The 13,553-nt window shown below is 35.2% G+C and overlaps 1 protein-coding gene across 2 annotated transcripts in view; it reads right to left on the bottom strand.

The window, feature by feature from the left end:
• LOC150110124 (constitutive coactivator of PPAR-gamma-like protein 1 homolog) overlaps positions 1 to 13,553 on the bottom strand; it is a 299,942-nt gene that overhangs the window by 41,743 nt on the left and 244,646 nt on the right. For both annotated transcript variants that reach the window (XM_090397994.1, XM_090397986.1), the window contains exon 14: positions 2,940 to 3,084. In XM_090397994.1, the coding sequence (XP_090254120.1) occupies positions 2,940 to 3,084 (145 nt within the window). The remainder of the gene's footprint in view (positions 1 to 2,939; positions 3,085 to 13,553) is intronic.

Here is a 13,553-nt window from a genome sequence, read left to right on the forward strand (position 1 = left end):
GATGAATTGGATACTTAGGTATCCAATTCATCAGCACTTGGGTACTTAGGATATTAGCTTGCATTTTATAAGAATGTGCAAGGGAACTGGTGACACCTTTGACTAAGATGTTTAATTTAAGTCTCTGCAAAGTCCCAAGGAGTGGAAACAGGGCAAAGTAATTCCTTTGCAAGAGAATCTAAGTCTATGGTAGCAAAAGTAGTGGAAAAGTTGGTCGAGAAAGAGAATTCAGGAATGTGCGGATAAAAATATGATACTCTATGAAGCGCAGCATGGCTCTGTTAAGGGTTAGTCATGCCTTAATAATTTACTAACTTTTTTTTTTATAATAGAGTGACAACTGAGTTGGATAAAGGGAATGGCTGACATGATGATACTGCTGGATTTTGCAAAGGCATTCTGACAGGATACCACTTGGAAATGTATTATGCAAATTGCAACAAATGGTGATGGATATGAAACTGGTGATATGGATACAAGAGTAGTTGATGGACAGATACCAAAAAGTAGTATAGTATAAGAGGCATAAAGTGCTTAGATTCCAGTATGGTAGAAGATGATACCACTCGGCCATCTATACATGAGGTTTGAGGAAAAGAGTGATGCCAGGAGGTCAGATTAATTTTTTGGTGAATTAACAGTGGTGCCATCAGGATGAGAGAAATGGAAGTGCAGAAGATGCATCCAATAGCCATAGCAAGGGAACAAGAGGGCATGGCTTCCATTTTTACACGAGGCAAGTTTTCTGCTTGGCCTTTATGAAATCTGATGATAACTGATCTGTATATGTTGCTTGCTTTGGTATGGGCAGAATATGAAGCTGAAGTTTTTGATTTTAGCCACTTGTAGTAAGGTGACTTTTTGATCTTTGACCGCTTTGATAAAAGCAGTCAAAGTGGAAAAGGATCATGAGCCGAATGGGGAATGAAGGTCTTCATACCAATGAGAATAATTTCTGTGACTCATTAGCAGCAGGTGTTAGGGTCAGGTGAGTAGAAGCAACAATAGATCAAGGAAAGGAAGAATAAATTCTGGAGGTCATCCCAATTGGCTCCTGTGTAGTGCCAGATGATGCGAGGTTCGGAGTGGTTGGAGGAGAGGCATTTTGTGAGAGAGGAGACCTGTATAAGATTGTGGTCTGAGTTGTCAAAAGAGGTGACCTCTATGGTGAATCTGGAGAGTGAAGAGGGTTATCAGGAATTCAAATGGGTAGATGTATACGATTTGTATTAGGTTATTACTTATAGCAAAGATTTCTGTTCCTCATCCTGCTTGGCTAGTGGCATTGGAGTAGGGGAGCCAGTTAGAATTATGGATGGTGAGGTTGCCCAGGAAGATGACCTCACTATTTGGATAACTGGATTGCAGGTTTCATAGAAAGTAATATGAAGAGATCTGAATGGTTAACAGTGTTGGAGACTGGTATATGCAACATATGAATGTCACTAAATGAGGCAAGGAAGCCTTGAGCCTGAGAAGGTCAAAAGCAGGGGATTCTAAGCAATTCTCTGCTAGGTTATTTGAATTTCACAAAAGCACCCTTGTGCTGAAAAGAATCATGAAGTATGTAGTTTAGACATTGGAGTGAACGGTAGTGTACATAGCTGTGATCTGGGTTTCTGTCAGGAATAAAATGTCTGGTCTGGAAGACTGCAAGTGATAGTGAACGTTATTTATGTTAATACCACAGATGTTAGTGAAGTGGATGTGAAAGTGAGTTTTTAGTGAAGAGATTCTGGCACAGTTTGTATGCTGTGACATGATTAGTTTATGAAATATAGGTAGAAAGAGTGCATATACATAGTCCTGGTGTACTCTAGCATTAGTAAAGAAATCTGGAAAGCATCCATTCCAACAAAGTAGTAAATGGCCAGAGAAGAAACATACAACCCAGCTGCAAAGGATGGAAGACAGAAACCATAAGGTAGTTTGGAGGAGCCTCTATGCCAAACCCAATCAAAAGTTCTGAAAATGACTACACGAGTTTCTCTAAAACTCATGTGGTCATATGGGTGATGCACGGTAGATCGATCTCCTGGCTGACATTACTCATTTGGATGAAAGTGACAAAATCTGTATTGGTGACTACTAATTAATTGATGAGCCCTTTTAGATAGTGAAGGAGTTGGCTGTTTCTGACCTCAATTATTTTGGTGAAAATATATCCTCTTAAACAGATAACTTTTTTTTTGCCTTGCCGATTTCAGTAGGATCAAATTACATTAATATATATACACATTATTCTTGAGAACATACAAATATTACATAAAATAACACCCATGGGGTTACAAGTTCATTACATAACAAGAATTAATTGATGTAATTCTAAAATATGATCATGCAAACTGTCTATTATCTAAATGCATTTGTTAGTAAGCCTGAAGTATTATTCTCTTTCACATTTTTAGTATTATTCATGTGCATGATGGCCAAAGAAAAGTTTATATTGTGTGTAATATCCCATAAAACCTCAAGAAGAATCCATGACGGTTCTGTGGCTGAGTGATTACACTATATATTACTATTACTGAAAGGATACCTGGGTTCAAATTAGTTTAATTTTTCTTGTCTCTAATAAGAAAAATTAAGACTCAGTTAGCCAATCTTTAATGGAGGCTAGTTTTCTTTCTTTCCACAAAACAAGCACCATCACAGAAAGTAGATGTTGATTATAACTACAGTAAATAATTGCAACAGCTGTTGCATTGTTAACCAGAAGCTTCTTTACAAAACTAGCAGCATAAAATAAAAGAAACATTTAAAAATAAATATTTCTTAATTGATTTTTTTGCTGATTTTAATATAAACTGAATAAGGAAATTATTTTTTTAAAAAATATTTTTGTTACTGGTAAAACATTACTAATTCAGTCATTTTTAAAACATTTTCATTCACAAATTAAAATGGGTTTAATACAATTAAGCTAATTATTACCTTACCTACGAAGGCCACCAACTGATGTCACCTGAGGAGGTAGATTTAAACCACGAGAGCGAGGCATTTGTCCATAATTTGCTCCCCAACTTCCCACAACTACACCTGCTATTTCCAACTGTCCACCTCTAGCTATTACACGTTGACGCCCTAAAAAAAGTAGATTAAGGATGAGCATAACCTTTGTTGCTAATCAAAAACAATATTATATGTTAACATTTTTGTACAGTATCCATGTTTTTTTTTCCCCCTCTCACTCTCTCTGGCATTAATGGAAAAAAGGTTTTCATTCTTATAGCAACATGGAAAAATGGCTGATAGCATTTATTTATTTATATATTACAGTAAGAAAATTTTCATTAGTGCACAAGGGGCAAATTCTTCTCCAATAAAATCAGTTTAATATTGTTTTATGATGCTATTATAATGATACACTAAGCATGTGTATCATTATAATGTGTTATAATAAAGAACATGAAAATTAAATGCTTCGTGACCTTTTTCTTTCCAGTGGCGAATTCTCCATGCTTGCTGCGCAAGCTTATTAATTGAGAAAGAAGTAATATTTATTTTTTAATAAATGCATGCATTTATAAGCATTTCATTTAGGCTTTTATTTTTGTAGACAGAAGATGTTTTAGCTTGCATGGCAATAATTGAGCTTTGTGTTGTGTATCGAAGGCCGACGTTAGTCAAGCTACCTTGGCTTGCTTGGTTGTGGGAGCATCCAGGTCCTTGCTTCAGCACTGTGATTTCATGTGCATGCATGGCCATTTCCGCTCCCTCCACGTCATCTCACCCTGTTGCTTAAACATGGGCCATATGCAGTCAAAGTAGCTCTAGCCAGTGAGCTTCAGCCAGCCTTTACAAGTGTGCGTGTTGCTTGGGAAAATTAAGTTACAACCAACTTTTTATGACGATGCTATTGATCAGTTCATAAAGAAGAACTGTAGGTAGAATTTGTAAAATGAATGTTGTATTTGTATGATTAAATGTACATAAATTTCTAAATAAAGGTAATCCTCGTATAACGCGGTCTAAAATTGTAGTAACCCTTGTTGAACTTGATACTTATAAAACACAGATCCAATAAACACACAGTCTAGAAATTGTAGTAACCATTTATCTTTTCATATGTTCTTCACCGTGCGACTTAAAAATCAAATTTTATCTTTGTGAAATTTGTGTCTGCCTGTATCCCGCATGTAATTATAAGTAGAGAATTTATATTTGGGGAAATACCCTTTAGCACGCATGTATCTCAATTGTTTACCATATAAAATGTTTATTGTTGAAAATTGTCCTCATTTCTGCCAGGAAAGTGCATTAAAAATCATAAATGTGTTCATCTCAAGCTGAGCACTTTATTTTCAGGCGAGTTACATACAATATGTAATGCTTGCTTTTTTGTATAAAAAATTATTTTTATAGTAATGGACACAAACTGCAACGAAAGGGAAAAACAAATATTGAAAACAAAATTAATTTCACTCGAAGAAAAATATTCAAAATCTTGGATCGGTTGAAAAATGGAGAAAAACCAGGAGTTTTTGCACGGACTTTGAATTTAAATGAATCAACAATTCGAACAATCGAACAAAATGAACATAAAATCCGAGAAAGTGTTTATTGCTGGGTCAATGATAAGTGCAAAGCGCATTGCTTGTGTAAGCAATATTCTAATGGAAAAATCTCTAATGATTTTGATAGAAGATTGCACCTCAAAAGAAAATTCCTATGGATGGAAATCTTATTAAACAAAAAACTCTCGAAGTTTTTTGTTCAATGGTGTTCAATGTGGATTAATCCGGATTATATTGCAAAAAAGTGCAAAAACACACCTATATTTTGAAAAATGAAAGATCAGCTCCTGGATTCAAAGTTTCCAAAGATAGAATTACTCTACTGTTTTGTAGTAATGCATCAGGTGATTACATGACAAAACCAGTGTTTATTAACCAATCCATAAATCCTCGTGCTATAAAAGATTTAAATATGCACCATTTTATTTTGCCTAAAACATTTATGCATTACGTGCAATGAAGTTTAAGTACAATCTGTAATTTTTATACTATGTATTTGTTTCATAGTTTATACGTTTTCTTAACTTACATGAATTACCTGAATTAAATAAAAATATATTTTTTGTCGGATATGTCATTGTTGTTTATATAATTTAAAAAAAAAAAAAGATTTTGGAACATAACCTTACTTTTTCTATGTGATCTGACACTCGCATAATGTGATTTATATAATGCAGAGAACCTAACATCAGCGTTATACAAGGGTTACCTGTACATAGTTTTAAATGGTCATTAATTCATTATTCCCTGAATGATAACAAGAACAAGTGCGAATTTCAAGCCCAGCATTCGCCCCTGTTCCATTCTCAAAAAAAATATAACTATAAAAAAAAGCTGCCGTTCATAGTTTCACAGTTCAACGAACTGTGAATTTAAAGATGGCACTGTTTTGTTTCAGAACAGGTTGCCAAAGAAAAAAAAAATTTTTTTTAATTTACATTTTCTTATAATCTTAATGTTTTTAAAATTAGAATGTCATGAATAGTTGTTTGTAATTAATTCCAAAATAATATCAAATTTTCCAAGTCCCCCATAAGTCAGTTTTAATGAAGTAAGTTCTGAGGAGAAGAGAGAGAGTCATGTTAAAGAATTTTTGCCTCTTTGGTTTGAACATCCCATCTCATAAACACACACATACACTAAATACAAAAATCAATTCCAAAACAAGACTCGAATGCTCTGTGATGATCAGAGTCATAAGAAGACAATAATGACTTTAGTTTGGGTGAGTGATCAACAATTTCCTTCAGGTTTTGCATTGTGAGTTCTTTTGTAATCTCTGCATATATGGGTTCTGATGCAAATTTTTTGTCTATCAAATATTTCCTCTTAAAAGAGGTCCTCAGAATGAGATTTAAGCTCCTCCGCATATTCCGATCCCACCTTAGGGTAGAGATTTGCTCTGAGTCATGCCCATGCTACTTCCTAACTTTTTAGTTGTTGTTCTGGTGGGTTTCAATCAAAATCAGGTGTAATTTTATTATTATTATTGCACCTTCCATGGAGTTGGAAGACTCATCATTCAACTGACAACATATTTATCACAACCTTGCATTAACAACACATTCTAGTAATGTGTTCCATTTACTGATCCCCCCAACTTGGTCAGTTTCTTTGCCTAATATGCAAAGATTGGATATCTCAATGCATCAAAGTCCATAACTTTACATTTACTAATATTGAACAGATGGCCATTTTCACATGTTCACAATTCAGATTATTCAAATCATTTGGCAAGTATTGATAACTGTTGCATTCCTCATTACTCTAGGTATCATCAGCAAATAGCTATGTGTTTTCTGTCAAATCCTTTCCAAAGTGATTAATGTAAAGACTGACCCTAGGGCATGCCATTGTTCACCTTAAAACTTGTGTAAAATAACGTTAAGTATTTAGATTTGAATGTGTCAGCTGTGCCTTTGTATAATATTAACTAAATTTATTTCTTTTGACTTAACTTTACTCAACTGTACTCTATTTAACTTCATTAGGTTACGACAATCATTTGCTGTAACATAAATGCCTCAAGGTTAATCCCACATGTGACCAATTTCTGCCCCCCCCCACGCTATTAAACAAACTTTGAGTTATAAGTATATTTAATGTATGCAGTCCCCACTCTCATACAAATCAAATCAGAAAATTTATTTTATTTTTGACTGCGCCATCTAATTTGAGTAATTATTGTTAGAAAGTTAGGGTGAGGAAAATCAGGAATTAATCACTAAACAACTTCAATTCTCTATATGCAAGTTGTGACTATTCGTATCTTATTATGCCTGCAGGTTTGCATTTTTTGGAGATAGTGCATTAGCCAAAAGAACAGATCAGGTAGTTATAAAACAAAAACATTTATTTTAAAACTAGACAAGAATACATTACACTCAAGATATTGTGCAATTATCACACTTAGCCCTTTCATAAGCAGAAAATGCAATTGTAAGACAAAACTCAAAATGCAAACTATTACTGGATTCATTTGTTAGACATAACTTATTTATATACTTGGTCATTGCCAAAACAGGTTACTGAACTCCTTCCCTTAAATACTGATGTAACAATTGTCTAATCACATACAATATCATAATAGTACTGCTCCCAATAATTTAACTAAACACACATTCATTACTTAAATATACAAGTTAACAAACAATCTTCCTTCAAAACTTGTGGCTTAGTTGGCACCTGTTTACAATCAATTTCTTGTAAGCACGTTCATCATTCCAAGGTACAATTCCTTAACAAATACAAAAGTTATGCCTACAATTTTACCAAGAATAAGAGTCCAAACAAACTGCAGCATACTTCATCAGGTTATTAGGGTCTTCTTTCTGGTTTAACTTCCTTGCTGCATGGACATCACAGGCGGTCTCTTGTAGATCTTTCTGCTGTCAGATATTCGATATGGAATCAGTCGTAGTTACTGCTCTCTTTGTGGAAACTAAAACTTGGGAATCATCAACAAGGAAATTGGTCTGCTGCGATCTGAAGACGAAGATCCTACAGTACTCGATAGGTAGATAACCAGCGACAGGAGAAGAGTCTCAGTGATGGGAAGGAGAAAGGGAAGATGACGACAGGAAAAGGCCTTGGCGATGAGCAGAAGAAAAGCCACAGCGACGAGCAGGAAAAAAGCCCTGAGCCACAAACTTCTTTTATGCAAAATGTCGCTCTTTGTTCTTTATGCTGTCTTTTCGGGATTTGCCTAGCAGAATTAATCGGCAGAATGACGTCATTCTTCCCGTGTGGTCAACATCAGTTGATCTTTGGTTGGTGTTTCGTCATTGCTAATCTGGCATAATCCCTACTTACAGCTTTATATACAGTCAATGTATATGCACTTTTAGTAACATCTATTTAGCACGTTATATTTTAAACATTGCTAACTATTGAAACAAACAAACAAACAATAACAAAAAAAAAAACCTGTAAAATCGATTGTGAAAAATTAGCGCAGCAAACTTTTTCTGCTAGAGATTTTACACTTACATACACCATATACACTGGTTTTTTGATGTTAGTCAAACCATCCTTTATCTAATTCCATATTCTCCAAATTATGTAACAGCTTTCCATGCTGTATCCTCAAAAGCCTTAGCCAAGTCCAAAAGTATCTTGATGCATGCATTCCTCTTGTAAACTCAAATGTAACATTATTATAAAATGTGATCAATTTACTCAAACATAACCTTGCCTTAGTAAACCAATGTTGTTCACTGCAAATTATAGATTCTGTGTTAACTCATTTCTGTATGCAATCTCTTACCAACTTTTCCAAAATCTTCACTACCGCTCCAGGGATGTTGATAGCTTAACACATTAAGTTTTTGCTTCACCCTTATACAATGGGATTATCATATATCTTTTCACTCAAGTGAATTCTTCCCTGTGAAATTCAAATTATATAGCCAGGTGTCAAAGGCACAGCCGGTTCATCTGAATATTCTCTTAACATCTGTGGTAATATCCCATCAGCTCTTACTGCTGAATTTTTGTTCGTTTTTATGCAAAGAGATCTAGCATCTGTTTCTTCATCCAGATAAGAGGTAGCATTGAGCTATATTGCATAATTTGATTGCATTTAACAAAATGGATACTCATTAGTTGAACAACCTCTTTTGCAAATGCATGGAAAGGCTTATGTGTTCACAGTATATATATTATTTATTTTCATGGTACTGATGACAACACAGAATGACAAGAAAACATTTATTAACCTATTTGCTGATATTTTGCTGTTATTATATCCAGCATCCAGGGACTCCTTATCCATGAGCTAAATGGGCTATAGCCCAGGGGCACCATTGATCCAAGGGCACTTAAGAAACGAGCATGTTGAATTTTAATTCATTATAAATATTGTTGAATTAAATAAAAATGTGCAATGCCGATATATTTGGTGCTCAATCCAATGTGAATAGAGCACCAAATTTCTTAGTCCAGGGTGCTCAAACTTGTTAAGAAGGCCCTGACAGCATCTTCAGAGCACAAAAACAGTTTGTCACAGTATGCGAAACAACAATTTGGTATAACACTGGGGCTAGTTTAAAAAAAAATTGTAACAGACAACACAAGGAACTAAAGTCCTAATTAGGTGCCATCTATGTTGGAAAAAGAGAGAAAACAAATATTAATTAGATCTTAAAATGACTGTTTCCCAGATTTTTGGCAAATTTATATAGCCATACTTGTTGAGGTTTGGAGTATGTTTTAAAGCTTTTGTTGATTCCAAAAACAATTTCTCTGACTTATGTATAGCACTTTTGTTTTCTTCCAATTGATCCTGTGTGAAGTGGTATCCAAGGCATGGTCTGCTAGACCTGACTTGCCATAACGATAGTGCCAGATGTATTTTTTATGTTCACCAGGGCATATGTCAACAGTTCCTGGTCACAAGAACAGGGAACTTCATAAACTCCTGGATGTGATAAAGAAGAACTCCTGGATGTGATAAAGAAGAGTTTGTCCTTAGGTGAAGAGATGAGAGTTGCCAACTTGACATATGGTTTAAATACGGTGATAGTTGATATTCATTGAGCACTTTAGATATCTTTTCAGATGTGCCTTGAATGCATGGGATGATAACAGTTTTACTGCAGTCTTGTGTGGTAGGCAATGGAGAGGATTTCTGGGAAGCATTTAGTATTTTTTCTATCCTATGGAGATTATAGCCAATGGCTAAGAAAGCGTGCCGTAAGTGAGTAAGTTCAGCAGTAAGAGCATTGTCACTGGAACATTCTTTTTCTCTTTTTCCAACATAGATGGTGCCTAATTAGGACTTTAGTTCCTTGTGTTGTCTGTTACAATTTTTTTAAACTAGCCCCACTGTTATAACAAATTGTTGTTGTTTCATTGTACTGTGACAAACTGTTTTTGTGCTCTGAAGATGCCTGGACATAAATAATACAGTAGCCCCCCCGTATCTGCAGGGTTTGGTTCCATCATTTTCCGCCACTAGTGAGTGAGACCCGATTTTTGCACATATATAGCAAAATTGAAGTAGGAAATTATTAGTAAAATGACTTAGTCTCACGCGCTAGGACTGTAGGGTTCTTTAGTGAATATGTTACGTGGTTAACATACACTATATTGTATGGGTAAATAAATAATAATAAAGAGTTTTTTTTTTTTTTTTAAATTAAATTAGGTAATTTCTAGACTACCACTTTACCTGTACTATCCAGGGATGCTATCTACCACATTTGAGCACACATTCCATTGATCTTCAATAATAATATTACATATTTATTTAAAATTATCATGAAACAATTTTTACTTTTTTAAAAGAATGAGAGCAATGGAATGTGTGCCCAAATGCGGTAGAAAGCACCCAAATAGTACAGGTGAAGTGGCAAACCACAAAAATTGCCTCATTCAATAAAACTTCGTCTTTAGACAAATAAAATTTAAGCAACATAATAATTATGTAGAACGAAATGAGAAAATATGCTAATGAAAATGTAATTGTTAATAAAATCTTAATATTTTTATTATAATTAGGAGGAATCAACTGATTCCTCAACAGAACATCTCATTGTATCATCTACATATTCATCTTCCGAATCTTTGGCAGTCGACTGCTTGCTTGCCTACTGAGCAAATGATGTGGAAGGCTGAGGATCATTGATAGTAGAGCTTTGTCGACTTTTTTTAAAAAAAATTGTTATTGGAAGCTGCTGTTTTTATCTCTTCAATTCAGTAAACAGGTTCTGCAAAGGTTCCAAAGCTTCTGTTATTGTGCGAATAATTTTTATGCTGCGCTCCATCATTGAATCATAATCCATTATCTGTTCCTTTAATGTTTGATCCATTCGAAATCATCTCATCTTCCTTTCCCCTCTTTTACCTTGTAGCGTCGAGGGTTATTAATAATTGGACCTCAAATCATTCATAGGATAAGGTGGCCAGCCCTACACCCTGGTGCATCCTATGTCTGTAGTGCTGAGTTCTCAAGGCCGGTTTTCCTGCTTTGTGGGATGAAAAACTCCAAGATAAACTGGGGAAAAAACCCTACTGTCCATGCCCAAGACAGGCTAACTTGGCTATGGCTGAGGAAGATCGTTCAGCTCCTCACGTTGCTGATGGGAATCAAACCTAGGACACTCCATCCCCAGGCATATGGTTGTGAAGGGCATAGTCACTAGGCTAACTGCACGGCTAAAGAGTACTTGTCCACCCATTTTTAATTCCTCAGTTCGAAATATCGTGGTAAATTTTTCAAGTGTCCATGGTGGTGGTTCTTGTTCACTTTCATCCTCATCTTCTGTAGAAGATTTGGCAAGATATTTCAACTCCTCGTTAGTGAGCACCTCACGATGTCCATCTATGTAATCATTCAATTCTTCTGTCATATTGTCAAATCCCTCTCCACCTATTTTCCATGCTGTGTTAATTATCGCTGTTATCTGTGAGTTAATATCAGGGGCGTCTTGGGAATTATGAACAGCATCACTTCACAAATTCTTCCAGCATGCAGTTACCGTTTCTGGTTTCAATTTGTCTACTGCTCCCTTGATGAATACAATTGCATCTGCAATTGTAAATGATTTCCGGCATTCCATGACTCCAACATCAGCAGAATCCTCAACCATTGCATGAATCATATTGAAAACCTGCCAGGCATATGAGGCTTTGAAGCATCTAATGACACCTTGATCGAGTGGCTGAAGCAATGAGGTCATATTAGTGGGAAGAAAACCACTTGAACATTTTCATTTTCGGTGACTAGTGACTCAGGGTGCCCTGGAGCATTGTCTATTATCAACAAAACTTTAAATGGTAATCCTTCTCTCTCCAAGTATTTTTTCACCTCCGGAATAAAACATCGATGGAAGTATTGCATAATTAACATGGCCATGACCCATGCTTTCAGATTTGATTGCAAAAAAACAGGCAGACAACTTTTGTTTTTGTTTTTAAGGGCACATGGATTTTGTGCTCGGTAAACAAGGCCAGGTTTAATAATATGACCAGCTGTGTTGTTGCCACAAAGTACCACCGTCCGTCTGTCCTTAAATGCTTTAAGGACAGACGGAGCCTGGTGCTTGCTTCAGTTTTATGGATGTAGGTCCGTTGGGGCATTTTCTTCCAAACGAGGCCAGTTTCATCACAATTAAAAACTTGCTTAGGATGATAACCTTTCTCTGCAATACTTTTTTAAAATTCTGCTGAGAACAATGCACCAGCTTTCTCATCAGCCGATGCAGATTCTCCTGTAATTTTTATGTTTTTTAGATTAAACCTAGTTTTGAATCTATGCAACCAGCCCTTGTTTGCTGTAAATGACTTTTCTTCCTCTTCTGTTTCATCTTGCGGCCGCATGTCTTCATATAGGATCAATGCTTTTTGTCATAACGTGTTACTGTCAATAGGAATCCTTTTTCTTGTCATGTCTTCCACCCACAAATTCAAAGCTTTCTCTACCTTGAGTAATGCCTTATCACACATTGTATCCATAACCTTTGCAGATTTGGGCGCAATGGACTGGCACGAATTTTTTCTTTGTTCTTCAACATTTCACATATTGAAGATTCGTTTTTATTATAGATCTTGGCAACGGTTGTAAATGACTTTTTTCCCTACTTCAATCATATTGGTAATCTTAGATTTTTCACTAATACTGAGCACTTCACATCTTCTCTTCGGTTTTGAAGCCATTTTTAAATTTTTCACAATTTATTTGCTTGAATTTAAACACAATTTTTAATTGCAATGACAGACAATTGACTGCTTTCTTTGACAATTCGAGTAAAACTAAACATGACCAAACATGCACGTTTTAAGTCCATGCACCTAGCAAAACAAGCGTGGTTTGACAATTTTTTAGCCTGCATGTATGTGTGTTTCAACCGGCACGGCTCTCAACTATTTCACGTGCTTTTTTCGAACAGCAGATAAGTGAAACCGTGGATATGGGGGGGAAGATCTACTGAACCAGCAAAACATCAGGAAATAAGTTAATAAATATTAGTTTCTTATCATTCTGTGTTGTCATCAATACTGTGAAAATAAATAACCTCCTCTGCACCTGTCATCCACATTTAGTAGTTATTCTTTCAACTCATTCTTTTTTTTTTATTTGCAACATAACAACAGAATTCTTTTGGGTTGTTCTTAGTTTACACAGCTAGTTCTTTTTCTTAAAAATCTTACTTGCACCCTATCTATTCTTTGAGTTCTAGAGACACATTCTGATATTACATCCCTGATGTATTTTTTAAATACTTCCAATATCCTCCCCATCTCTCAACTGCTATCATACCTTGTGTTTTCATTCATTGAGACTCAAAGGATTAAAATAAGAATATCTTGTCGAGTACAATTTACTTTGCAAGAAAAACCATCTAGAATCATCTATCTTTAATCACCTGCACAAATAAAATATATGTTCCTATCCACATTATTTCTGTAATACCCAAAGTTATATTAAATTCAAAGAATAGGAATACAAAGTAAATACAACAATCGGTTTACCAATTTCTACAACTATCTCTAATCCACAGTATTTTAATAATATGGTGTTATACCATTTTACTA

The sequence above is a fragment of the Typopeltis vanoorti genome, chromosome 1 (genome assembly GCF_054136105.1).
Source record: "Typopeltis vanoorti isolate ZY-2024b chromosome 1, IOZ_Tvanoo_1.0, whole genome shotgun sequence".
NCBI classification, from domain to species: Eukaryota; Metazoa; Arthropoda; class Arachnida; order Uropygi; family Thelyphonidae; genus Typopeltis; species Typopeltis vanoorti.